General features: G+C 45.0%; 1 protein-coding gene across 1 annotated transcript in view; it reads left to right on the top strand.

The window, feature by feature from the left end:
• The window catches only part of LOC110521950 (SH3 and multiple ankyrin repeat domains protein 3), a 123792-nt gene that overhangs the window by 90818 nt on the left and 7652 nt on the right, over window positions 1-25322 (top strand). The window contains exons 11-20 of the mRNA XM_036976586.2: window positions 216-291; window positions 7771-7853; window positions 16334-16458; window positions 16582-16717; window positions 19698-19778; window positions 20223-20246; window positions 20873-21003; window positions 21276-21381; window positions 21501-22042; window positions 22156-24308. Coding sequence (XP_036832481.2) covers window positions 216-291; window positions 7771-7853; window positions 16334-16458; window positions 16582-16717; window positions 19698-19778; window positions 20223-20246; window positions 20873-21003; window positions 21276-21381; window positions 21501-22042; window positions 22156-24308 — 3457 coding nt within the window. The remainder of the gene's footprint in view (window positions 1-215; window positions 292-7770; window positions 7854-16333; window positions 16459-16581; window positions 16718-19697; window positions 19779-20222; window positions 20247-20872; window positions 21004-21275; window positions 21382-21500; window positions 22043-22155; window positions 24309-25322) is intronic.

Below are 25322 nucleotides of genomic sequence, written 5' to 3' on the forward strand. Positions count from 1 at the left end.
AAGCTGGCAGCTGTCACTGACTCAGACAGACAGACTGACAGACAGGGTGGAGGGAATGTCAAGAAACAAAATGTAATTAACTCACAAGATAGTCTGACAACACACACACACAATTAAGAACTCTAGTAGGGTAGCAGTATGTAAATGCACTCAAGCAGTGACAGGGCCCAAGCAAGGCCACACACACACTGACAGTGTATTGCTTTGTTTTACAGAGACAAGAGAGGACCGCACAAAGAGACTGTTCAGACACTACACTGTGGGATCCTATGACAACCTCTCCTCATACAGGTAAGACACACACACACACACACTATGTGGTGTGATGCTGCTGTCATCTAGGGGTGAGACAGTGTCAGTGCATTCTGCTTGCATGAGTCCCACTCTCAACCCAGGCCTCATATAAAACTTGGATTATTGAAACATTCCCTTTGTGTGTGGGTGAGTGTCTCTCTCCCTCTCGTCCTTTGTCCCCCCCTCTCTGAATTGTACTGCCTGTGACATCAATCAGTAATAAAGGAGAGTGTGAGCGCTCACTCTCTTGTAAATGTCAGAGTTAGCTTGTAGAGAGAGAGAGAGAGTTTGAGTTTTTATAAAACCTTTATTTTTTACTCAAATGTTAACATAAAATAATGACACACTGCCTTTTCAGAAATAAAACAACAAATGTAATTCCTAAACAAAAATAAATACATAACATATACATTCAACTTATTTCAGCAGCAAAAAATAATTTCCCCTCCTCTACAAAACAAAGCGCTCTTTCGTAGGCCCACTTCTCCTCAAATAATAGGAGATCTTTTACAGCTGAAAAGAACTCAAAATCTACTTTTATTCTTGCTTTCACTAAACCTTTAAAAACACATCTTACATCCTGCCCATATCCCGTTTCTATCTTGTGTTTCCTACTCAGAAAAATTGACATCTTAGCTTGTCCCAAAACAAAATTTAACATTTGACATTTTCTTTTCTGTTGTTTACTATAATGAAACCCCAAAATAAAAACAGTGTTATTGAAAAACTCCCCTACAGCTTTAAACAAAGATTCCAGCATTTCGAATAGAGGTTTTATCCTCTCACACTCCATAAAACAGTGAAAAATGGTTTCTCTTATATTACAAAAAGGACATCCATCTCTAACATCTGAGTTAATAACAGATACAAAAGCATTAACTGCAATGATGCCATGTAAAACCCTCCATTGCATATCACCAGTACCCTTTTGTAACGGTGGTTTGTACAGTGCTCTCCATGCTGGCTTTACCTTGTCATCAATGCCCAATTTTACCCTCCATGGAGTATCTTTTCTATTTTTCAATTTATCTTTATTCAACACCTTGACACACCCTCTATACAATTCCTTCCCATTCACCTCATCCAAACCCACCTCCTCCAACCCTCTCAAATCCAGCAATAACGCCTTTCTTTCTGACTCTGGGATATTTGGTGTAATCCCTAGTTTTGGAAATGAGACGTCTTCATCTTGCACAATCTTCTTGTGGCTACTAAGCATACCCCATTCTTCCGCTGACAGAGCCTTCCTACAGCTCCCCAGCATTTGTTCGACAATCCTTTCCGACCTCATCCCCAAATGTTCTGCCATCCGTCTTCTATCCATTAAGGCGGGCCCAGCCATGGCCATTAACTGTCTTAAGGTGATGATTTTCCCCTTCACCAGAATCTTGGAGAAATGTGGAACAGCTGCAGTTGTACAGTCCAGTCTTGCCCCATACACCAGAGGTTCCTCCAACAGCCAATGCACTGACTCCGCTGAAGTTCTTCTGGACACCTTCATTACGCTCCACACTCTGAGAAGGCCTCTGTAAAACGGAGGTACTCCCTCCCTAGAAATCTGGCTACTATCAACCAGAAATAAAGCCTTCTTTAAACCTAATCCTCCAACCCGCTGTAATATAAGACCTGCCACCCCTCTCCACACCACATTTTCCGGTCCATAAAGCAACCTTTGAATAAACTGAAACCGGAAAGCAGCAGCCCTACTAGCAAGATGTACAAGACCTTGTCCCCCCTCCTCTTTTGACAAATACAAAACACTTTGTGGAACCCAGTGATATTTATCCCAAAAGAAATCCACAATAATTGCCTGTATCTTAGCCAGAAGGCCAGATGGTGGTTCTAAAACTGACAACCGATGCCACAGTGCAGATGCAATCACATTGTTAACTATAATAGTACGCCCCCTATATGACATACGAGATAGTAACCAACGCCATCTCCTCATCCTCCCTTCCACCATTTCAACCACCCCACTCCAATTTTTTTCCATAGTCCCCTCATCTCCTAGGTACACTCCAAGATACTTAAAACCTCCCTTACACCATTCTAGCCCCCCTGGCAAAGCCATGATCCCCCCAGACCATTCTCCAATCTGTAAAGCACAACTCTTTTCCCAATTTACCTTTGCAGAGGATATTCCCCTAAAACGATCAACCATTAGACTCAAACTATCCACCTCCGCTTGATTTTTCACTAGCACAATTACATCATCAGCATAGGCTGAAAGACGAATAGGAGGAATATCCTCTGAAAGGCACACCCCTGCAATACGACTTCTAATGCTATTTAGTAGTGGCTCTATAGCAATAGCATATAACATCCCTGACATAGAACATCCCTGCCTAATACCTCTACACACTTTAAAAGGAGCACTCAAACCACCGTTAACTTTCAATACACTTTCAATGTCACCATATATCACCTTTATCATGGCAATAAAACCAGAGCTGAACCCAAACGCTTCAAACGTGTGCCATAAATATTGATGTTCAACTCGGTCAAATGCCTTTTCCTGATCAATTGAAATTAGACCAGCATCCAACCCAATAGCCCTAGAGACGTCCAAAAAATCACGAATCAGAGAAATGTTATCCCCTATCTGCCTGCCAGGAACACAGTAGGACTGATCCGTATGTATGATTTGCCCCATCACCTCCCTCAGCCTGTTGGACAAAGCCTTTGACAATATTTTATAATCAGTACACAATAAAGCCACCGGCCTCCAGTTCTTCACCTCCCTCGGGTCACCCTTTTTAGGCAGTAGGGTGAGGACAGCCCTTCTGCAGCTTATTGGTAGTAACCCTCCGGTTAAACTATCATTAGCTACTTCTAACCAATCCTCTCCCAACATAGCCCAAAAAGACTTAAAAAAGTCAACGGGAAGCCCATCAATGCCTGGTGCCCTTCCATTTTCCATTCCTTTTAATGCAGTGTATAAATCCTGCAAAGACAATGGTTGCTCAAGCTCAACCTGAGCTTCTGCAGGCACCTTTGGGAGCCCATCAAAGAACTGCTGTGTCACTGTTTTGTCCTCTTTGTACTCACACTTGTAGAGCTCAGCATAGAACTCTACTGCCCTCTTTCTAATTTCACTAGGGCTAGTGAGCTCTTGTCCAACAGCTGATTTGAGACAATGAATAATTTTTCTTTGTCCATTCTTTTTCTCTAAACCAAAGAAAAATTTGGATGAGGCATCCATTTCAGATATGCCCTGAAATTTACTTCTCACCAATGCCCCCTGTGCTCTGATACCCAGCAGATCTGCCAATGCAGCTTTTCTCCTCTTGAGGGCCTGAGTATGGCCTCGATCTCCTGTGGTCTCAACCAACGTCATGAGTTCCACTATTTCAATCTCTAGGGCTTTCATTGATCTGGTGATATCCTTGGTGACATTCCTCGTGTATTGATTACAAAATTGTTGAATCTGGATTTTCCCTATATCCCACCATTGTTGAAGGGATACAAAACTGGCCTTTTGAGACCTCCACCTCTCCCAAAAAAAACTGAAACAATTCCTGAAGTGAGCATCACTCAATAAAGTTATATTAAAATGCCAGTATGCGCTTTTAGGTTTTACATCGTTAATGAACACCACCTCTGTTATTAAACAATGATCAGAAAATCCCACTGGAGTTATCACACTTGATTTACAGACCTGAGATTGATGCTCAAAAACATAAAACCTATCTAACCTGGCCATAGAGATGATGTTCTCTCTCACATGCGCCCAGGTGTACTGCCTTGTTCCTCCATGTTGACTCCTCCAAATATCACACAGTTCATTTGTTACAATAAGGCGTTTTAAAAACGTCCTTGAGGCTATATGAGGTTCTTGGTGATTTCTATCTAAATCACTAACTGTGCAGTTAAAATCCCCAGCAATAAACAAATAATCTTCTTTGTTACATTTCTCAATGGTATTTGATAATGTCTCTAAAAAACATACCCTCTCAACTGTCACCACTGGGGCATATACATTTATCAGACACATATTGATGTTTTCATACTTTGCTCTAACTTTTAATAACCTCCCCTCAACTACCTCTTCAACCTCATATGACAAAGGCAAAAACCCTTTTGAGAACAAGATAACCACACCCCCACTTTTTGAGTTTTTATGACTACACACCACTGTCCCCCCCCACTCCTGTTGCCACATAACTTCATTTTCCAAATTACTATGCGTTTCTTGTAGAAAAATTATGTCACTTCCCTTTCCCCTCATTAACTCATACACCATGGCTCTTTTTTTAACATCTCTTGCCCCATTTACGTTTAAAGAAGAGATCTTAAAACTGCTCATGGATAAGAAAAAAATACAGAGGAAGATACAGCCACCACATCTCTTTACAGAGTTAAAACTGCAACTGAACTCTTTCATTTTCTTTAGAATTTGCATCACTTATTACTCTCGTGACCACTTTCTTGAGTCTAGCAATTTCAGGGCTTTTCAAACCTCCCCCTGTAATTTTTGACATCAGAAACTTTGCTGATTCAATAAACAATTCACGTTCAGGGAAAAAATCAGTTACATTGTAATCCTGCATATATTTCTTCCCTTTTGTCAACTTCAGAAATTGACGTATCTTCTCAATCCCATACCTCCCTTCCACCCCATCTATCTCACTATATTGTTGTGACGCGTCAGATGACTCACTCTCGCTATCCTCCCCAGAAGAAAACCCCATCTCTACAACCTGTTCATCTTCACCTGATTTATCCATCTCTACCTTTCTCTTAGAATTAGACCCTTCACCACCCCTTAAATTCTTCCTTTTACTCCTCGGTATTTTGAAAACATCCGCTTCCTTTTCCGTTATTTCAATCTCCTCTTGACCTCCAATTTCATTTTCCAGCACCACCTCAGCGACAGCAGTCGCAATCTCACCTAGTGTTTCCCCTCCCTCTTTGTTCTGATCTACCACAATTGCCCCCGTATCCACAATGCCTTCCTCTCCTACTTTTCCAACCACATCTGCCCACCTTCTCTCTTCCCCTACACCTGTAGTATTTTCATCCCTTCGCTGTGGTACGTTAGTTGCACCCGCACTAAAGCTACTACCAAGCTCAGCGCGTTCATTCTCGGGACAATTACGCACCAAATGCCCCTCTCTTCCACATCCAAAACATTTCATTGATTCAGTAGATGCATAGAAGACATAATCAAATCCATCAATCTTAAAACTAAACGCTAAATTCAGTTAATCTCCTTCCTTTTTTAAAATCATATGCACTTGTCTCCTATGAGACACGACATGTTTCAACAACGGAGATTTGCATCCAAAAAGAACCTTCTTTATTGTAGATACGATTTGACCATGACGAGATAACTCTCGCTCTAACACTTCATCTCTAACAAATGGTGGCACGTTAGAAAGCATAACTTTCTTCGCCGGATTCATAAGCGGAAATACCGGCGTCTGTGTCTCCCGCAACACAACACCCCTCTCAACTATCTTATTCACCTTTTCAATTGAATCTAAGAATATCACTACAGCGCTATTCATCCTTGAGGCTGATTTGATGCTATCATACCCAATGATAGCACCCACAGCCAAGCTACATTCTTCCACTGAACACCCAGCCGCAGCAGGAATTTTTACTCCATGCCTCCGACTAAGTTTTTCAAACTCTACATTTCCGCGAGTGACCATTGCAACCAGCCCCACCCGCTGGTTGTGCCCTCGCGAAAAACCAACCTCAAAGATCCCACCACCCCTATACGTGCTTAGTGATAGTTAAACAATATACCCTTAAAACAACTAAACTAATCAATATATATATATGTACATACCAAAACCCAATAGAGTGAAAAGAAATTTCATTCGCGCTCACAAACACTCTGCTTGACGACTCACTCCCAGCATGCACTCCGACGAGAGAGAGAGAGAGAGAGAGAGAGAGAGAGAGAGAGAGAGAGAGAGAGAGAGAGAGAGAGAGAGAGAGAGAGAGAGAGAGAGAGAGAGAGAGAGAGAGAGAGAGAGAGAGAGAGAGAGAGAGAGAGAGAGAGAGAGAGAGAGAGAGAGAGAGAGAGAGAGAGAGAGAGACGCTAGTTTATGGATCATGTCACCTCCACCTTCCCCTGCCTAGACCCACTACAATTAGCATACCGCCCCAATATGACTCACTACGTACAATGGGTACAGAGTGAATCATGAAGAGTGTGTGAGAGCTAAGGCAGCAGAGGTGGCTCTGAATTGGGTAGAATGTCAAAGCTCTTGAATGGAAGTCTTTAGCATTATACTGTGAATGGCTACTTTATGGAACATTATTACGCGTCAGACTGTAATTACATTATGGAACATGATTGTTCTACATTGGATGCTAATATGAATGTAAGGAATATTTTTTAAATACCTGAGTAGTACTGTATCTAAACAGGAGTTCATAGAATAGAATTGTGAATGCAACATTAGCGCGATTCAGAGCATGATTGGTTGAACAGAAACAAAGCTATTCTGTAGCTATGAAGGGGAAAAGTTTAGAGCTGGTTGGATATACAGGATGTAGGCTAAGAGGAGGGGGAGGAGAGAAATATGTTGAACTGTATTTGTAAAACCCCTATATACACACACATATACACACAAACACATACACACACACAATACAGTACCAGTCAAAGGTATGGACACATCTACTCAATCAAGGGTTTTTATTTATTTTTACTATGTTCTACGTTGTATAATAATAGTGAAAACATCAAAACTATGAAATAACACGTATGGAATCATGTAGTAACCAAAAAAGTTTTAAAACAAAGTATATTTTAGAAAAGTATATTTTAGATTCTTCAAAGTAGCCTCCCTTTGCCTTGATGACAGCTTTGCACACTGTATATTAAGCAAGTCCTCTAGTTAAATTGTATCTCTGAAACCTCTGCTCCCTGACACAGGAAGGTTTTTCAGGGGTCTCCATGCCCCGTCAGCAAGGGCTCTGTCTACCCGGGGTAAGTGGCTGGGCAGTTGGCGTAACTAACAGCTAACACACGACTGAACTCCAGGTCTCCCATGCCAGTGTGTCTAGTGTTCAATTCACTAACTGTATGGGCTGTCTGGTGTCAGCAGTGGGATCTGACGGTCAGTCAACAGAATATTGGTGTTGCTGAGATTGGGACATGATGGTGCTTTTACTGTGTGGTAACAGAGTGCTAGAATGTCGCTGGGAATAGATGTTGTTGTGTTTAAACATTGAATTGTGTGGTGTGAATTGACACACACACACACACACTCGTGACAACACTCATTAGTAATGAGATTTTTATACACCATGCAAAAGTAAACACAACATGCAACAATTTTAAAGATTTTACTGCACCCTCGTCGCCACCCCCTCCTTCCCTATTTCTCGTTGTCCATCTCCATCTTCTCCCATCCTTTTCTCTACCATCCCTGGCTCTCTGCTCTCTCCTTCATTTCCTCCTGTCTCTTCTCTCAGAGACTCTTACCTGCTGTCCCTCTCCTCTCTGCTCTCCAGTGATTACATCATAGAGGAGAAGAATGCTATGCTGCAGAAGAAAGAAAACGAAGGATTCGGCTTCGTCCTACGGGGAGCCAAAGGTAAACAAACATGTCAGAAAGGGCAGTAGTTGATAGAGTTTGGTATAAGGGTTTTGGCATGGATGGTAGTCGGGGCACAACTGGGGGCTGACCCTGCCCCCTCCCCCATAACAGCAGGGTCAGCCTCTAGTTGTCAACTGTGTCTGCGCTGAGCCTGCTGGCAGGGCAAACCCCGGCTATAAGCCAACCATTGTGAAGGAAGCCTGGAGGGTGCAGTTGATGGATAGGCCAGCAACCCAGTCGTAGACCAAAGTTGACCTGGCCCGCCATTGTGCAGCGTGTCTAGCGGGTGACTCGCTGTGGCAGTTTAATGGCTTCTCAACTACTGCCTGTTTGTCAGCCAGAAGTACAAAGGCGTGAAGATGGATGCTGTTTAAATACTTTGACGGTGGTTGATGAAGCAATTGGATTCAGGTGAGTGAGGCGGGCTTGTGGCTAATAAAGATTGGATGCAGGTGAGCAACTTGGCATAGTCACGGTTCAATGTCCATATGTGGAGTTCCTTGCCGATCGTGTACTTTCCAGTGCGGGTGTCTGGGCCCACATATGGAGTACCTGCTCCAGGGCTGCATTCCAATATGAATTTCCGTGCCCATCAGCCTGGAGTGACAAACACAATTTTCACAAAACTCAACTGTATACCTTCTTACTAAAGCAGGCTGTCCGAATCACCATCACGGCTGCGTCAAAATCCCTGCTACTATCTTCTAGGGTTGTAACATTCACCGATTCCCATTTGGTACACAGTAAGTTCTCCAGTGTTAAATCAACACTGATAAGCTGAGCTTCACTGTGCATGTAGAGAACTTGATAAGGAAGCTCAAGCTGAAAATAGGATTTTATTACCGGCATAAGGCTTGTTTTTCTTTTGAGGCCAGGAAGGAGCTGGTACGAGTTACATTACTGTCGGTTTCAGATTTTAGTGATGTTATATATATATATATATATATATATATATATATATATATATATATATATATATATATATATATATATATATATATATATATATATATATATATATATATATATATATATGCAGGCCTCAGCCTGAATCAACTACCCTGAGAGCACTTGATTCAGTGTATCATGCAGCCCTCAGGTTCATTACAAATCAGAAACGTCTAACACATCATTGTGATCTCTACAGCGCTGTTGGCTGGTCGTCATTGACCTTGCGTAGGCTTAAACACTGGTAAACACTGATTTATAAGGCCATATTGGGTCAAATGCCATTTTATCTCTGTTCTTCTATAGTCAGGTCAGTAAATAAATATCAATTACGGTCCCATTCTCATTTGCTTCTAACAGTACCAAAAATTACAACAGGACATGGTAGAAATAGTTTTAATTACTTAGCACCGTGGTCCTGGAATTCTCTCCTGAACATTTTAAAATGTGATAATCTAGTTTCGTTGGTGGAGTTTAAACACTTGATGGATGTATATATCATAGAAGAGTGTAATTGTCTTTAGGACTGCTGTTTTTAGTCAAGACGTTTGTGTTTTTAATGTACAATGTAGTTGTTGTACTGTATGTGTGTTTATAGTTTTGTTTAATGTTGTGTTAGTGTATGTAAGTTGTTTTGTCTGAAACGTTGTTCCCCCTGCTGCTATTGGACCAGGTCTCTCTTGGAAAAGAGATGTTATCTCAATGAGAAAAAACCTGTATAAATAAAGGTAAAATAAATAAAAAAAACACTGTGTTACATTTAACACTGGCCCAGTGTCTATACGGGTCCACACACTTTTCAGTGTTAAATTATCAGAGTTACCACCTGTGACTGTATTTGTTAGGGACAGAAACATTCATCCATTATTGCTTTCATCTATTTCCAGTTCTGTGTCCTTCACCAAGTGAGATCCCAAGTGAATATGTCATCATTAAACTGTAATTCTTCAACACAATATGTATTTCATAAGGCCTTGTTTTGAGTGCCTAGCTTTACCTAGTGATTGAGGAAACAACGTTTTCTGAACTTTGAAGCTTTCCAGCCAATTGTGTTGAAAATGGGTTCATTACACTGTGCTTCATTATCTGTTCACAATGCACATTAGGTACATCTGCTGGTCAGCAATAAATAGTAACGTGATTAACAGAGGATTTTTTTTCTCCACTGATTTTATCAAAGCTTCATGGCCAGCAGTAAGTCGTTTGCTTTAATAGACTACAATCAGTTGGATTACCAGGTTTGCATCTTACATCATGCTTTTCCTTTTTCACCTTCAAGTTTGCTCTCAAAAACAGAATATATGCCATTATTTAAGAAAGAAGCTTATACTACACTGAACAACAATATAAATGCAACATGCAACAATTTCAAAGTTTTTACTGAGTTACAGTTCATATAAGGAAATCAGTCAATTGAAATAAATTCATTAGGCCCTGATCTATGGATTTCACATGACTGGGAATATAGACATGCATCTGTTGGTCACAGATACCTTAATAAAATTTGTAGAGCCGTGGATCAGAAAACCAGTCAGTATCTGCTGTGACCACAATTTACCTCGTGCAGCAAGACACATCTCCTTCACATAGAGTTGATCAGGCTGTTGATTGTGGTCTGTGGAATGTTGTCCCACTCCTCTTCGATGGCTCTGCGAAGTTGTTGGATATTGGCAGGAACTGGAACACGCTGTCGTACACTTCAATCCAGAGCATCCTGAACTTGCTCAATGGGTGACATTTCTGGTGAGTGTGCCGACCATAAACAAACTGCAGGCCTTGTGACATGGGGTAGTGCATTATCATGCTGAAACAGTTGATGGCGGAAGATAAATGGCACAACAATGGGCCTCAGGATCTCGTCATGGTATCTCTGTTCATTCAAATTGCCTTCAATAAATCCAATTGTGTTCATTGTCTGTAGCTTATGCATGTTCATACCATAACCACACAGCCACCAGAGGGCACTCAGTTCCTAATCTTGACATCAGAAAACCGCTCGCCCACATGATGCCAAACATGTTGTCAGCGGTTGTGAGGCTGGTTGGACGTAATGCCAAATTCTTGGCGGCAGCTTATGGTAAATTCTCTGGCAGCAGTTCTGGTGGACATTCCTGCAGTCAGCATGCCAATTACATGCTCACTCAAAACTTGAGATATCTGTGGCATTATATTGTGTGAAAAAAATCCACATTTTAGAATGGCCTTTTATTGTCCCCAGCACAAGGTGTTTATACACCCAGCACAAGGTGTAATGGAGAAGGAACGGATAAATGCTCGCTAACAGGGATGTAAGCAAATATGTACCCAAAATATGAAAGAAATAAGCTTTTTTTTGCGTATGAAACATGGGAGCAACATGTTGCATTTCTAGTGTTGTTACGGTATCTACAGTATCCCGTAGAGTTTTGTTCAGTTCAAATAAAACAACTTATTTGAAGAACAGTGCAGAAAGTGTGGTTTCACATTTAAAAAATGGTGTGCTTTCAATGGGATTCCACCTTATTCCATCACATCACTGAATGTTCCATGTTTCCCTACTCTGCCTGCTAAATTTTGATCAGGTGAAATTACATGTACAAAATCCTAATTATATTTATAAGCATGGTATCCAGTAGAGGTTGGTGTTTGAAAGCAGCTTAATCAAAGAAAGCACCGGAACCACAGCAAAATCAGTGAGATCTCGCATTTAGCAACACACGGTTTGAAAAAGCGCTTGATCAAGCTAAGCTTCCGACGTCACTGATAATGACGTACCTCTGTTAAAGTGATACAGGCATCAGCACACTGTTTCAAAGTTAGCTGCTGTAAAACATAACATCACTAGTTTTATCCTATTACAGTGGCCTGAAACTCATGGTTTACAGGAAACATCAGGCTTGCAAAGTGATGTGTAATTCCTATTGGATTCCAGCCAGAGTGGGGATATTCAACATTGTAAAAAAGTTATTGTCACCAGCAACTTGCATTCAAATTGACTGTTGGGTTGGGTAGACTATGAGACTACATAAAGCATTTAAACTATTTCAGTAACGGGTGCAATAAATAAATTCAAGTAACAAATTGTATTAGTTTAGAAAAGTGTATATTACTTATATTTTAGTAGAATAAGATGAATAACTGAATCAATGTTCATGAAAAAACATATAACATGTAATGAAACAAACAATTCTAAATATTAACCTGCAGTAGAGCATTCTGGGAAATGTGACAATGATGGGCATGGTTTGGGTTTATCACTGGTTATTAACACAAACACTGGGGTTCTGTTACACCAGTGATTAAGGAGTTAATTTAACACCTGAATCAACACTAGAAATGTGACACTGAAAAATCAACACTGGCCAACTTGCTGTGTAGTTTTTATTTTAACTTTCAGTGAAGATGTTTGGGTAATGTTGATTATTTCACAACGAATACAGCAATCACTTTCATGTTCAAAACCATTTTCATACAGGGGTGAAATCCAAAGTTGTGCTAAACATTCATTGGCTATTCATGTCGTAGCTCATTTTTACAACTCTTTTCATCTCCAAAAATGACAAGTTAATTAGTGGGTTGTGGTGGTTTCAGATCAAAAGTGGGGGGTCAAAAAGTACACATTCCTCCCCCTAATCTGATAGTAGGCTGGTAGACGCCCAGTCTCCCTCTGGTGCTTACATACAATATAGGCATACTGTACACATGTACAAACCCACACACACACATATAGAAGTCAGCTCAGACAGATCTAGCTCAGAGATCGAGCTCTTCAGCTCCTTCAGCAGCAGATTTGAATTTAGAATGGAAAATGAATGTGTTTATGCAACAAATGTTAGTGCATCACATCAAACCGAAACGCATTGATTCGTTCCTCTAATCAAACCAAATCACACCAAATTTTTTAATTCTAAAGCGTATTGTTCCTGTATCATATCGGAGCCCAAGTATCTATATCAATACGTATTGGATTGTCTTGAAAGGGAAAGATACGTCTTCAAATCGTAGCCTGTCTGTGAGCCCCTCTGTAGGTGTTCTGAGTGTGGGTTGATGCGAGGAGTTCTATACACCTATCACTGAGTCACACAGTATGACTAATTCTCTGTGAGTCAACGCGACTGTCTTTGGTCAACACCACATTGTCTCTCTCTCGCTCTCTCTAGCTCTCACTCTCTCTCTCTCTGTGTGTGTGTGTGTCTAGCCCCTGTGGTGTGTGTGTGTGTGTGTGTGTGTGTGTGTGTGTGTGTGTGTGTGTGTGTGTGTGTGTGTGTGTGTGTGTGTCTAGCCCCTGTGGTGGTGTAATCCTAGGAAGAGCTGTCAGTTGAATACCCCATCTGTTCCTCACACATGGTGTTCATGGAGACAGAAATGAGTATCTTTCTCTCAATTCTCTCCATTTTTCTTTTTCCTCCTGTCTTTTTTCTCATTGACTCCTTCACTGTTTGATCTATTCCACTTTTTTCTGTCTCTAATTATTGTTTTACCTCCTCCCCTCCCTCTTCTTTATTAGTCTCTCAGCTTTACTATTAGTCATTATCAGCTACTACTTTACCTGCACACACACACACACACACACACTTTGCACTACTGCACGTGCCAGCTCCCCATGCTGGTTACTATAGCAACCCCTTGTGGGCACCTTGCCGGAAGTCTGAGTGTGTTTTCTGCTCCTCCATCTCAAGCAGACATATCCTCCTCTACGTGTGTATTTGGACAATGAAGCTAAAATGTTACATTTGGCTCTATACTCCAGCATTTTGAATTTCTGATCATATGTTTCATACGAGGTGACAGTACACAATGTCACCTTTTTGTGTGTGGGGGGGTATTTTCATACATATCTGATTAACCGTTTAGAAGTCAAAGTACCCCCCATTTCAAGCTGTCATGTGCACAAGCAAAGTGAAATGCCTTTCTTGCAAGCTCTAAACCTAATAATGCAGCAATCAATCACAAAATAGCAAAAATAGACTATGGCTTTCCTCCTGATCAACGAACAGTTGACATGTCGAGCCAAGAGATGTTCTCTGTCCATCTGTCTCTCCCTCCCTAGTTCCTCTCTACATCCTCCTTAGCAATATTTCAATTTGTCTACTCTTTTTCTCCTCCTGTTCCAATTTCTATCACTCATCTTCCCCCCCTCTACATGTATCCCTCTCTTCCACTCCTCTTCTTCTCCCTCTTCCTCCATGTTCCCGAGTGCCTCAGATAGAACTGAATGGATTACCTTTCCTAGTGGGGTCAAGTCGCACACACACCGACACACACACACATACTGCAGCTACCTCTGGGAGCTCTGCTGTGTAAGTGGTATAGTTGGACTCAGTCCAGGATTAAGTGGAGGGTGTGAAGTGCACAGTAGACTATCCTCAGGCAGAGGCACACTCAGCTAACGAGTCAGGAGTGTGCTTACATGAGTTTCTGTGATTTTTTTATTTTGTGTGTGTGTGTGTGTGTGTGTGTGTGTGTGTATGACTAATTCTCTGTGAGTCAACGCTACTGTCTTTGGTCAACACCACATTGTCTCTCTCTCGCTCTCTCTAGCTCTCACTCTCTCTCTGTGTGTGTGTGTCTAGCCCCTGTGGTGTGTGTGTGTGTGTGTAATCTGATTTTCAGTGTGAGAGTGGATAAAGAAATATGGTTGAGTGAAAGGGTCTCTCTCTCCCTGTCACACCATCTCACCCTTCACTGTTACTAATACACTATAGAACACACTGTAGAGTCCACCTCACCTCTCACTGTTCCTAATACACTATAGAACACACTGTAGAGTCCACCTCACCTCTCACTGTTCCTAATACACTATAGAACACACTGTAGAGTCCACCTCCCCTCTCACTGTTACTAATACACTATAGAACACACTGTAGAGTCCACCTCTCCTCTCACTGTTACTAATACACTATAGAACACACTGTAGACTCCATCTGACCTCTCACTGTTACTAATACACTATAGAACACACTGTAGAGTCCATCTGACCTCTCACTGTTACTAATACACTATAGAACACACTGTAGAGTCCACCTCACCTCTCACTGTCACTAATACACTATAGAACACACTGTAGAGTCCACCTCACCTCTCACTGTTACTAATACACTATAGAACACACTGTAGAGTCCATCTGACCTCTCACTGTTACTAATACACTATAGAACACACTGTAGAGTCCACCTCACCTCTCACTGTTACTAATACACTATAGAACACACTGTAGAGTCCACCTCACCTCTCTCTATTATAAACACACACACACTTGCTGCTGTTTGTGTCTAACTCTGTGTGTAACTCAGATGGCAGATGTGTGTGGGTTTTTCTTAAGACAGCATGTAAACTATATATACAAAACTATGTGGTGATGAGTGGATTTGGCTATTTCAGCCACAACCGTTGCTGACAGGTGTATAAAATCGAGGGCACAGACATGCAATCTCATCAACAAACATTGGCAGTAGAATGACCATACAGAAAAGCTCAGTGACTTTCAACATGGCAACGTCATGGGAAGCCACTTTTCCAACAAGTCCATTCGTAACATTTCTGCCCTGCTAAAGCTGTCCTGGTCAAATGTACATGCTGTTATTGTGAAGAGGAAACATCTAAGAACAACGGCTCACTACCGAGTTCCAAACTGCTCTGGAAGCAACGTCAGAACAAGAACTGTTGGTTGGGTTTCCATGGCCGAGCAGCCGCACACAAGCCTAAGATCACCATGAACAATACCAAGAACCGGCTAGAGTGGTGTAAAGCTCGCTACCATTGGAGCAGTGGAAACTCGTTCTCTGGAGTGATTAATCATGCTTCACCATACAGAAGTCCGATGTACAAATCTGGGTTTGGCAGATGCCAGGAGAACGCTACCTGCCCCAATGCATAGTGCCAACTGTACAGTTTGGTGGATGAGGAATAATGGTCTGGGGCTGTTTTTCATGGTTCGGACTAGACCCCTTAGTTCCAGTGAAGGGAAATCTTAATTCTACAGCATACAATGACATTCTAGACGATTCTGTGCTTCCAACTTTGTGGCAACAGTTTGGGGAAGGACCTTTCCTGTTTCAGCATGACAATGCCCCTGTGCACCAAGCGAGGTCCCTACAGAAATGGTTGGTTGAGATCGGTGTGGAAGAACTTGACTGGCCTGCACAGGGCCCTGGCGTCAACCCCATCGAACACCTTTGGGATGAATTGGAACGCCGACTGTGAGCCAGGCCTAATCATCCAACATCAGTGCCCGACCTCACTAATGTCCTTGTGGCTTAATGGAAGCAAGTCCCCACAGCAATGTTACAACATAAAGTGGAAAGCCTTCCCAGAAGAGTGGAGGCTGTTAAAACAGCAAAAGGGGGACCAACTCCATATTAATGCCCATGATTTTGGAATGAGACGTTCAACGAGCAGGTGTCCATATAGTTTTGGTCATGGAGTGTATCTCTCATGATTCAGTGAGTATACCTTGTGGAATATTCTGAGATTAATATGTGTGTTTCTTGTGTTGAAACATCTGTCAATTTCTGTATCTAAATCAAGTCATCCTCTCTCTGTGTTCCCAGCTGAGACACCCATTGAGGAGTTCACCCCAACACCAGCATTCCCTGCCCTCCAGTACCTGGAGTCTGTCGATGTGGAGGGAGTGGCCTGGAGGGCAGGGCTTAGGACAGGAGACTTCCTCATAGAGGTAACCATATCCCCTCTACTCTCCAACCCCATGGACTACCGCCACTGCCTCTCAGCTCTTTGTCTGACCACCAGCCATGTGTGTGTGTGTTTGTGCCTTGTATGTCCCGCTTGTGTCTTCCAGGTGCACGGGGTGAACGTGGTGAAGGTGGGCCATAAGCAAGTGGTGTCTCTGATTAGACAGGGGGGCAACAGCCTGCTGATGAAGGTGGTCTCTGTCACACGCAAACCTGAGTCTGAGGAGGTAGTCCGCAAGAAAGGTGAGCAATGTGTCTATATGAGTCCTATTTTGAGTATCTATCACAGGAGGTTGGTAACACCTAAATTGGGGAGAACGGGCTTGTGGTAATGACTGGAGCAGAATAAGTGGAATGGTTTCAAACACATCAAACACGTGGTTTCCAGGTTTTTGATGCCATTCCATTTACTCCGTTCCGGACCATCATTATGAGCTGTTCTCCCCTCAGCAGCCTCCTGTGATGGTATGCAGCCTCCTTCTGGAGTGGACAGGGTGAAAAGTGGGACTTCCACTACTGCCTGTCCCTCATTGCAGATGTAATCTCCTCTTCCTCCAGTCCGGTGTCCCATTATTAGCTGCTCCATGTATTTGATCTTTAGCACATAGCCATTTGATTCTTAAATGACAGCTTCTGTATTAGTATGTTGTCATGGAAATGGCAGTTGACACTAGATGTATGGAAGTAGGATCTGTATGTTCCTGTCACCAAGGTGATTTCACCACGTTGCCACACTGTAAATTCATGTGGTTTCCATGTCAACGGCATCTCATCATCTTTCTGCAAAACATCTCCCACTCACTCCTGCTAATACAACCTCGGGAAAGTGTGTGTGTGCGTATGTGTGTGTCTCTGTGTGTGTCTCTGTGTGTGTCTCCTTGGGTGGGAGAGAGAGAGACAGATAGCTCTGACCTACTTCCATCTGGACAGTAGATAGCAGATCTGTCTTAGTGCCAGTATGTGCCTCCCCCCGCTCCTACACACACACACACACACACACACACACACACACACACACACACACACACACACACACACACACACACACACACACATGAGAGAGATAAATGAAAGAGAGCAGCAGAGTGGTAGCTGTGATATGGAGGTCTTTGAGTAGTCAGTCAGTGATTGGTGATCTGTGAATCGTCTAGTCATTACAAATATATAGTCCTCCTGTCACTAGAGACAGTACACTGGTCCATGTGGAACTGACCATGACAGACCTGCTTTGCTGTTTTTTGCTGTTTTTTAAGGATGATTTTCATGTCCAGCATATTGTTTTTTAAGGATGATTTTCATATCCAGCATATTGTTTCTTAAGGATGATTATCATATCCAGCATATTGTTTTTTAAGGATGATTTTCATATCCAGCATATTGTTTTTTAAGGATGATTTTCATATCCAGCATATTGTTTTTTAAGGATGATTTGTATATCCGGCATGTTGTTTTTTAAGGATGATTTGTATATCCGGCATGTTGTTTTTTCCAAGAGCTTCTATTTTTTTGACTAGAAATGTGGAATATTTCTCGTTCTGGTGATGTTTTTGCCGGTGAGTGAACTAATCTGATCCTATACAGTGACAACAATATTAAACCTGAGTATACTGAGCTGATAGCACAGGAGGTTGGTGGCACCGTAATTGGGGGAGGACGGGCTCGTGGTAATGGTTGGAGCGGGATAAGTGGAATGGTATCAAAAACATTAAACACATGATTTCTATGCGTTTGATGCCATTCCTTTCGCTCCGTTCCAGCCATTATTATGAACCGTCCTCCCCTCAGCAGCCTCCTCTGGAGAAATGAGTTGGTTATGAAGACGTTCATCTTGGTCATGATGAAGTCCCCACATGCTCTCGTCACTCTAGAGGACTCAGGCGTGTACAATGTGTGTTGGGGGGTGAGAGGGGGCAATGGACAGGGCAGAGACGGTAGACAGATCTGAGAGATGTAAGCACCCCATGGGGTTCTGCTGAGCTGGCTTTGCTCTGCCTGGTGATTCTGTGATGTTCTAAGCTGTTCTAAGCTGTGTTCAATACTCTAACAGGCTGCTCCAAGGGGACCTTCTCTGCAGTTTGTAACTCTGCAGACACTCTCACACACTCTCGCAATCCCCCCCCCCCCCCCTTCTCTATCTCTCTCACACACAAGCCTCTGCGTCAAACCCTGCTAACGCCATGGTAACCATAGCAACAATGCTGCGTGCTTGAATTAAGCATTGCAATACACTTTCTCTAGCGCTCTCTCTCACTCTCCGTACTTTACATGAATATGCTGACCGGTGATGAAGTGATACTGTACGGACTAGATTAGATCAGATCTATAGCTGCTCAGTATAGCAGCGTAGCCAGGCTGTGGTGGCATCCAGATGTTCTGCTGATCTGTTGTTGCTCTCCACAGTGGTGCATTGAGACGGGACTGGCTGGTTGACAGTATGTTGAATGAGGTATATTGTATTGTGCAGAGACTGGGAGGTATGCTGCTGTATTTTAACATGTTCAGATGATACAGTGTGTTGGGTGGCGGACTGTAGCATAGATTTCATAGGCTGTGCGGTGTATTTTAGCTGTGATCATGTGTAGCTGCACATGCGATGTAGCACAGCGGGAGGTATTGCACTGTAGTAGTTGACGCTGTGATGGCATGGGCTATCTGTTTTGAGGGATTGATTTGTAGCTTGTTAACAGTCAGCTTTTCTCCTGTTATTTGGATGTGGACTGGATAGTATAGTAATAATATGTAGGTGTTTGGTATTGGTTGTGGACTGGTGCAGCACTAATAGTGAGCTGATTTGTAATAGTTAGTAGGCTTTGCAAGGTTCCTCCGAGTTTTTGGAGGTTAGAGGAGATGTGTGTATTCGGACTGGTGTGAGTGGTGTGCTGGTAGTGTATCAAGGGATTTCTGAGCTGTGGGATCTACAACTTCTTCCTCTGCCAAGGCCGCATGGCACAATGTACTCCCCACCGAAGTGTTCAGTGGGGTGGTGAGTGTGAGTGTGTCTGTGTGTTTGACGGAGGGAAAGAGAGAGTTACGATGAAGAAGAGTGTGTCTACCCGCAGCCTGAACAAGTCGTCCAGCTTTCCGCAGGCTGACCAGAGAAAGGCTGTGAAGACAGGATGGAGCGTTCGGCTGGGCCACACTCGCAGGGCGCTGAGCAGCAGGGCCAAGGAGCCTTCCTCCTCACCCTTAACATCATCATCTTCACCCTGCCTTTTCTCCACAGCTCCCCCGCCACCCAAAAGAGCCCCCAGCACCACCTTGACGCTGCGCTCCAAGTCCATGACTGCCGAACTGGAGGAACTGGGTGAGTGTGAGAATAAAGATGCAAACATTCACACACATATGTCCCCACTCTGTCTCTCTCTGTCTCTCTCTGTCCCCACTCTGTCTCTCTCTGTCGCTCTCTGTCTCTCTCTGTCTCTCTCTGTCTCTCTCTGTCCCCACTCTGTCCCCACTCTGTCTCTCTCTGTCTCTCTCTGTCTCTCTGTCCCCACTCTGTCTCTCTCTGTCTCTCTCTGTCTCTGTGTCTTTGTCTCTCTCTCTCTCTCTCTCACTTCACCTTTTTCATAAAAATATGCTTCCTGCCATAACACAATTTAGAACATGTCTTTAGCTCTGAAAGCATAATCTTGTCTTTCTTCTTAACTTTTGATATTTCCTTTCTCTCTTTGACTCACTCACTCACTCACTCTCTCTTACACACACACACACATCCTGACCCACATTTTCTGTCCTCTCTTTTCCCAAGCTTCTGTCCGGAGGAGGAGAGGAGGTGAGTCTGAGTGGAGACCTGTTGAGGCATCATCATGACCTCTCTGAGCATCACAGCCTGACACACTGTTCAATATGGATGAAGCACCGGCACGGCGTGGGCACTGAGCTCTGAGTCAGTCAGTCAGAACCTGCTCCTCAATCTTGAGGCTCACAAAGATTATAGACTCAGACGCTGTACCCCTCTGATCCAGTGGAGGCTGCTGAGGGGAGGACGGTTCATAATAATGGCTTGAGTGGCGCAAATGGAATGGCATCAAACTATGTGTTTGATAGATGTTATACCATTCCACTGATTCTGCTCCAACCGTTACCACAAGCCCGTCCTCCCCAATTAAGGTGCTACCAACCTCCTGTGCTCTAATCCAACATAGTGAAGGTTTCTTTAGTTGTGTGATGTGCATGGTGTAACTGTCAATTCTAAATATATTTGAACATGTGTAGACCTGCATGGTTGTGTTGATATTGTGTGGCGTTGTGACATTTTCTAGTTTCTAGATGTCTGACAGGGACTAGGGGCCGTGCATTGTGTGCAAACACTCACAATTTGTCATGTAGAAAGTATCTTGGTCCGTACATGCTGGGTATCTTTATTCAGAATGTGTTGTCCGTGTGATCCCTGTACAGAAAGGCTAGATGAGATGCTAGCGCCCCAGGAGCATTTGACGTTACGTTCCCAGCCCACAGAGGCCGACTACAGAGCTGCTACTGTCAAACAGAGACCTACCGGCAGGAGAATCACATCAGCAGAGATCAGTGTGAGTTCACATAGACACACGTGTGCAGAAACACATTGATGCACACTCTCTCTCTCTCTCTCCCACGCACGCACACACACACACACACACACATATACACACACATTCACACACACAGCCATTCTGGAACAGAGACCTACAAGCCGCAGAATAACATCAGCATGTACAGTATATACCCTCCCACATACTCATATACCATACATACTGTTTTGTATATAATATGCGTCTGAAACCTTTTTGTGAGTGTGTGTGTGTCTGTGTGTGTGTTTCAGTCGCTGTTTGAGAGGCAGGGCATGGCACTACATGGTGGGCTCCACCCAGGGATAGAGAGGGCTCATATGCAGCTGCCTAGAGGGATGTCCAGGACCAAGTCATTTGGTAACACCTTTCACCTTTAGTACAGTACCTAGTCAATAACTTGGCAACTATAGTGCATAATCTCTGTACTACTTTAGACATTCTAACTATTTCTGTCCTTTGCCCCCTGACCTCTCCAGGTGCGACTGAGGAGGACCGACTGTCGGCTTTGGCTGGAGAACACCGTTTCCCCCGGAGCTCTTCCATGACTGACAGCCTCCGAGACCACTCCCACTCCCATTCTATCCCGCCCCCTCCCCAGACTGCCCCCCCTCCTCCCCCCTCTCTCTACTACCTGGACACTGGCCCTCCCCCCTCCTTCTGCCCCCCTCCTCCCCCTGCCAGGGGTCAAGGTCAAGGTCATGATCCTGGAGGTCGTTCCAGCTTCAAGCCCTCCTCCCTGGACCTGGACCGGCCCTACGACCCATCGCACCGCCAATCCTCCCATCTCGAACGCCAGAAGAAGACAAGGTCAATGATTATTCTACAAGACTCCTCCCACTTACCCGTGGAGCCCACCGACATCCCCCGCCCCTCTGCCTCTGCTACACCACCCGAGCGAATTAAAAGGAAAGGACGGGTGATTGACAACCCGTACGCCAATGTGGGCCAGTTTAGTATTGGGTTGTACACGCCCACCAAGCCCCAGCGCAAGAAGAGCCCTCTGGTGAAACAGCTACAGGTAGGTTAAGTTGTTGATTTCTTTATTCTGATTATTAGCTGTTACTGTAGCAAGTGAACAAAGTTTGTTTTGAAGTTGAAGTTTCTAATTTCTTGTCATCTCTACCCCTCCAGGTGGAGGACGCTCAGGAGAGAGCCAGCATCGCCTTGGCTGCCGCCCACTCCCGAGAGCCCTCCCCCTCAGGTCGACACCCACACACCCACGGCCACACACACACCAGCCGGGCCGACTACTACCAGCAGCAGCTGATGGTGGAGCGCGAGCGTATGCGTCTCCAGGGAGAGGCCCTGCTGCAGGGGAAAGGGCCGTTCGCTGCCGCTATCGCCGGCGCTGTGAAGGACCGAGAGCGCCGTCTAGAGGAACGGAGGAAATCAACAGTCTTCCTGTCGGTGGGGACCATGGAGGGGGGGTCTGGGTCTGTCCCTGAGGCCCCCTCCTACACCACATCTCGCTCCATCGATGAGCGCCTGCTCAGCAGAGAATTTGGCCAGCTGCCACCCCCTGCCCTGGCCCTGCGTCCCTCACCTGGTGGCACTACCTTCATCCACCCACTCACAGGGAAGCCCCTGGATCCTAACTCGCCCCTGGCTCTTGCGCTGGCCGCAAGAGAGCGGGCACTTACCTCCCAGACCCAGTCCCCCGCCAGCAGCCCTGAGCCCAGGACTAAACAGGAAAGGGCTGGGGCTGGGGCTGGAAGTCAGGGGGCTTCGCTCTTCATCGACAGCCAGACCAAAGAGCCTCAGCATGGGGATGGGAGTCCGGGGTCACCCCAGGCTGGTAAACCCCAGTGGGGAGCATCCTCACCCACCTTGCTTCGCCAGGAGATGGAGGGAAGAGTAGAGGAGAGGAAGGAGGAGAGGAGAACGGAGGATAAGAAGAGTTTGTTGATCAGTATCATGGACACATCCCAACAGAAGACGGCTGGACTAATCATGGTCCATGCCACCAGTAACGGCCAGGCAGTGGGGCTGGAACCAGGGCTGGAGCAGACCCCCACCTCCACAGCCACCGAGCCCAGTAAACTCTCCCTCAGTCGGGTTCCATCGCCCAGCCCTTCTGCCTCTCAGCCCCAGGCCCAGCCCCAGGCCCAGCACCAGGCCCAGCACCCCTCCAGCCCAGCCCAGGCTACCTTGGCCCAGGGCAGTTCAGAGGAAGATGTGGAGCCCTACACAGTGAACCTACCTCCAGCCATGCTGTCCTCAAGTGATGAGGAGACCAGAGAGGAGCTGAAGAAGATCGGGGTGCTCCCACCTCCGGATGAGTTTGCCAACGGGTTGTTGGCCAAGGCACAAGCACTGGAACAAGCCCAAGCCCAAGCCCAAGCCCAGGGGACCCCTGTACCCCAGTCTAAATCCGTCACATCTCCCACAACATCTACCACCCCTACTCCCCTCACCCCTTCCACCACCACCCCAACCCCCAGCCTGACCCCCACCCAGCCTCAGGGCCCTCCTCTCCAGCCTTCCCCCGGAGGAGCAGTCGTCTCAGGGAAGCCCTCGGACCCGGACCAGCCCCATCCTCCAGCCCTGCTGGCTGAGTCTGGTTCAGCAGCAGACTCTGGTGTGGAGGAGGCAGACACACGCAGCTCCAGTGAGAGAGAGCGAGACCACCACCTGGAGACCACCAGCACCGTGTCCACCGTCTCCAGCATGTCCACTCTGTCCTCGGAGAGTGGTGAGCCCGCCGATACACATACCTCCTATGCCGACGGGCAGACCTTTGTGCTCGACAAGCCACCAGTGCCTCCCAAGCCCAGGCTAAAATCCCACATCGGAGGCAGTAAAGGCCCGGTAACCTTCAGGGACCCGTTGCTAAAGCAGAGCTCTGACAGTGAGCTGTTATCCCAGCAGCAGGCAGCTGCTCTTGCTGCAGCAGCGGCCGGAGGGGCAGGGCTGGGGCATGGAGGCCTTGGGTCTGGAGGCCTTGGGTCTGGAGGCCTTGGGTCTGGAGGCCTGGGGTCAGGCTCTATATCTGGTCTGGTGGGAGGCCCTGGGAGGCCCCGCTACCTATTCCAGAGGAGGTCCAAGCTGTGGGGGGACCAGATGGAGGCGCGAGGACCCGGGGTGGGGTTAGGGATGGGGAGTCTTGGCAGTCTAGGGGGGTTGGGGCTAGGGCTGGGGGGTGAGGAGGGAGGCAAACCATCGGTGATTGGGGAACTGAGTTCCAGACTGCAGCAGCTGAATAAGGATACCAGGTCTCTGGGGGAGGAGGAGCCACTGGGGGCATCGCTGGACCCTGGGAGGAAGTCCCCTGTGACAGGCGCCAGGTAAGACAGGAGAGAGGGAGGCTAACTGAACATGGCCAAACCAATCTTAGGCCCTATTCAAGTACTTCTGAGATTCCTTTTTCCCTTCCTTTAAGTAATTAAGAATCTCTTGGGTGGATTAAAGCAAGGCTCCATTAGGCTACACAGCTTTCATATATCCACTCAGCTGTTCAAAAAGCTTCATATTCAGTTTAAAGGTTAAAAGGATTCAAAAACATCTGTAAATATTACATTCTAATTATCACTGCTGGCCTTGTTGTGCATGGTTTGCTCTCTCCCATTATAACGTATGCCACTGCCACCATACCCCCTGCACAGCAAACTGCGGTGGTGAGTAAGAGAGACTGAGGATAGAAGACATGCCTAGCTAATGCTACAATGTTAGCATTAACTTTCCTTAGCAATGCGAGTGCAAACAGGCCCTTTCATTAGCAATCCCCATTCCTCTCTGGTAGAGCATAGATGGTACAGAAAGGTGAGATAATAGATCATAGGATTCGGGTTGAGGTTACGCTTAGACAGTTGGCTGTGGAACCTATGGAGTGATTGTACGACACACCATTTTGGGAGGATTTGTTTTTTTTTCAGGTTTTTGTTCTTTCATTGTTCTACTGAAAGTCCTTTGTATTCCTACAGATGTTACAAGGACATGGATGGGAGTAAACTTTAAGTTTATAGCCACTAGGGTAAACCCAAACTCATTGTATTATTCATTTCCCAACCAGCCTATTAACTAACCCCATGGGAATGAAATAATTTACCGATTTTGTTTATTTTATTTCTCAAACCGCCATCAGTTGTTACCTTGTTGGCATGATCCACTTCCTGACGTTTCGACCAATAAAATTAGACATCAGGCTTACTGTACACTAACTAATTAATCACTTCCTGTAGAGGACCATAAAACATGACTAAATGTTATAATTAAGCAATAAGGCACAAGGGTTGTGGTATATGGCAATATACCACGACTAAGGGCTGTTCTTAGCACGACGCAACGCAGGGTGCCTGGAT

Source organism: Oncorhynchus mykiss, chromosome 1, assembly GCF_057628025.1.
Source record: "Oncorhynchus mykiss isolate SJ-2025 chromosome 1, ASM5762802v1, whole genome shotgun sequence".
Lineage (NCBI taxonomy): Eukaryota > Metazoa > Chordata > Actinopteri > Salmoniformes > Salmonidae > Oncorhynchus > Oncorhynchus mykiss.